Source organism: Geospiza fortis, unplaced genomic scaffold, assembly GCF_000277835.1.
Source record: "Geospiza fortis unplaced genomic scaffold, GeoFor_1.0 scaffold241, whole genome shotgun sequence".
Taxonomy (NCBI): domain Eukaryota; kingdom Metazoa; phylum Chordata; class Aves; order Passeriformes; family Thraupidae; genus Geospiza; species Geospiza fortis.
In genome coordinates, this window is record NW_005054491.1 from 135,673 (window position 1) to 138,773 (window position 3,101).

The 3,101-nt window shown below is 43.5% G+C and overlaps 1 protein-coding gene across 1 annotated transcript in view; it reads left to right on the plus strand.

Moving 5' to 3' along the window:
- SLC35E1 (solute carrier family 35 member E1) overlaps window positions 1-2,848 on the plus strand; it is a 5,561-nt gene extending 2,713 nt beyond the window's left edge. The window contains exons 5-7 of the mRNA XM_014310173.2: window positions 644-769; window positions 1,221-1,466; window positions 1,798-2,848. Of these exons, the coding sequence (XP_014165648.2) occupies window positions 644-769; window positions 1,221-1,466; window positions 1,798-2,028 (603 nt within the window). The 3' untranslated portion in view covers window positions 2,029-2,848. The remainder of the gene's footprint in view (window positions 1-643; window positions 770-1,220; window positions 1,467-1,797) is intronic.
- The last annotated feature ends 253 nt before the right edge of the window (window positions 2,849-3,101 follow it).

Consider the following 3,101-nt stretch of genomic DNA (forward strand, 5'->3'; position numbering starts at 1 on the left):
TTTTAGTTGGCTTTGCAGTCAGACGAGCCTAGAGGGATGGTTGTTATTTTGTGTATTCCCTGCAGCTCTTCCTACCTGTTGAAGCTGTTACTCTGAGTTTATCCTGAGCCCTTTCTTTACTCTTCAGCGTGGATATTTTTTTTCTGGTGGCAATTCAATAGTCCTCAAATTAATATATCTTGTTATATCAAATAATTCCTCTGTGCTGAACAAGTCACTGTCAACACTGGGCACTCCTTGAAACCACAGTAACAAAATTAAAGTGTGTAGTTTGCTTCTATTTAGTTACAAAATTGTTTCTGTTTTGTAGAGCTATCAATATATATCAATTAATACATATTATATATTATATTATATTATATTTGTTATGTTATGTTATGTTATGTTATGTTATGTTATGTTATGTTATGTTATGTTATAATAATATATTATATCAATTATAGCAATTAATATTAATTTTAATATCTTCTTGGTACTAAGAGCCACCACTCAAAAAACCATCGTTTTTCAAAGAGACATCAATTTTTCTTTGGTCACCCTAATAGGAAATTAATACTATGAGGGTATTTACTTATTTTCCTAATTTACCCATCCCCTGGAGCAGTTTGTTTGCTGACTGCTGTTCAATAATGGCTCTTGCCAGGTGTTGAGGGATTCCCGAATCCATCACCTCCGCTTGCTGAACATCCTTGGGTGCCACGCTGTGTTCTTCATGATCCCAACCTGGGTCCTGGTGGATCTTTCTTCCTTCTTGGTAGAGAATGACTTGGTAAGTGCTGAATTTGGAGAACTGTTTGCTATGATGAAAGAAAATAAAAAAAACCAAAACCAAACAAATTCCAGCACCCAACCAGAAAAGTGCTCTGAAGTGTTTCAGTGTGGAAGGAGGTGTTGTGAAACACCTGCAAATTGTTTCACAGGAGTTAACAAAGTGTTTATTGTGAGAATTCCTGTCAGGGTTAGCAGGGGCAGTTCATGGACAGCATAAATGTCAGGAGTTGGGAGCTGGAGGCAGGAACAAACACTCCCAGAGTGCTGGGGAATGTCCTCTGGTTTCTCTGAGCTGGGAGTTGCATAAAGCAGAGCTTGGGGGCCTCTTTAGAGCTCAGTGCAGACATTCCTGCCTCCAAAGGCAGGTAAGAAGTGCCTCAGGCTGTGTTTGTGTTGTTACCTGAAACCCGAGATAATTTTTTTTCCTCCTGCTGTTTGCTTTTCCACAGAGCTCCATGTCTCATTGGTCCTGGACCTTGATGCTGCTTATAATCAGTGGATTCTGTAATTTTGCCCAGAATGTGATTGCCTTCAGCATCCTTAACCTGATCAGCCCCCTGAGTTACTCAGTGGCCAATGCCACCAAGAGGATCATGGTGATCACCGTGTCCCTGATCATGCTGCGCAACCCTGTCACCAGCACCAACGTCCTGGGCATGATGACAGCCATCCTGGGGGTCTTCCTCTACAACAAGGTGAGGTTTATTCACCAGGAAACACAGCTGGAGCAGTCCAGCAGCTTTGAATTGTTGTTTGTACAAGTTAAGAGCTCCTTGAGCAAAAATAAACACAGAGGGCACAAGGCTCAGTTGCAGAGGAGGGATGAGCATGGTCCAGGTGGAGGATTTGGGTCACACCAGCTGCTGGGCCTCTCACACAATTAAATTTTGATCTTAACTTCTTTTTGAAAAGGGAAGATAGGGATGTAACTCAGAATCTCCTGAGCACCCCCATCCCATTTGTGATTTGTACACAGACCCCTGCCCAGCCTAAATGATTCTGTGACAAACTTCCTTCCTTTCCCAGACAAAATACGATGCAAACCAAGAGGCAAAGAAGCAGCAGCTTCTCCCAGTGACCACTGGAGACCTGGTGAACTTGGAAAGGCACCGAAATCCTGCTGAGAAGTCCCAGAATGGACTCGCAGCCTTTGGCCAGCACGGGGACATCCTGCGCAGCAACGTCCTCACAGAGCACTTCCAGTTCAGCAGGCAGAACTATCCCACAGCCTACAACCTGAATCGGTTTGATATTTAGGATATCCTGGCACACAGGTACAGACTGTGATATCAAAGTGTCCCCAGCATTATCAGAACACTTTCAGTACATCCATGAATGTCACGGAGCCATTGAGGTGTGCAGGTTTCAGGGCAGGGCAGGTGCAGGGGAGTGGTGCAGGAGCTGCTGGGCAGAGCTTTAAACCTGGAACAGCCAGACCTGGAACAGCTTTAAACCTGGAACAGCCAGACCTGGAACAGCTTTAAACCAGAGCTGACACTGGAACCAACCCCACAGAGCAGATCCTGCTGAGGTGGGAGTGACACTGCACAGTGGAACATCTGCCACTGCTCCTTTCAGACTCTGCCAGCTCCTTGTTCTCTTGGCAGCTGAATTCTGGCCAGTATCTCCTTTCCATGCTGGTAATGTCACCTTTAACTTGTTCTCTGATAATGGTTCAATGATTCTTTTAATGAAGCTTTCAGGAAGAAGTGAAAGCCAGGGGTACTTGTGCTGATCAGGATTTGTCTGGGGAGGATCAGCTGCAGGCAGGTAAAGTCGAGTTCATCTCCAGCATCTGTGCAACTCCTTGTGGATATTCACAACTCCTGTGCCTCTGCCTTCAGCCCTGGATGAGAAACCAGAAGTGTTTCTGCACGAGCAGGCAGTGGAAGGATTGATTTCTCCCAGAACTGCTTCAGGAAAAACACGGTTCTCCAAATCACTGCTCATGGCAGAGAACAACCAAGCCCAACCTAAAATATCATTGTTTTCTGAATCATGTAGTCCTGTAACTGCAGACATTGCCATCCCCTGGCCATGCAGGAAACTCCTTCAAATAAAAGTGTTTGGAATAATATGATTTTATTTTTTTACTTGCTTCACACCTGTTCTTTCAAAACTGTTATGTTGCTTTAGAAATTGAAAGGTGAAAGGTGTTTTGTTCTCAGTTTTATGCATAAGTTATACTCCCTTATAAGGGTTCTGTCTTTTGAATGCATTGATTTGAACAATCATCATTATTAATTGTTTCTTAAATCTTTTTAGCCCCTAATTTGGGTTTTTTAAATTTCTTAATCACTGCTGTTGGAGTAGCTGTGTGGATTTAGGCT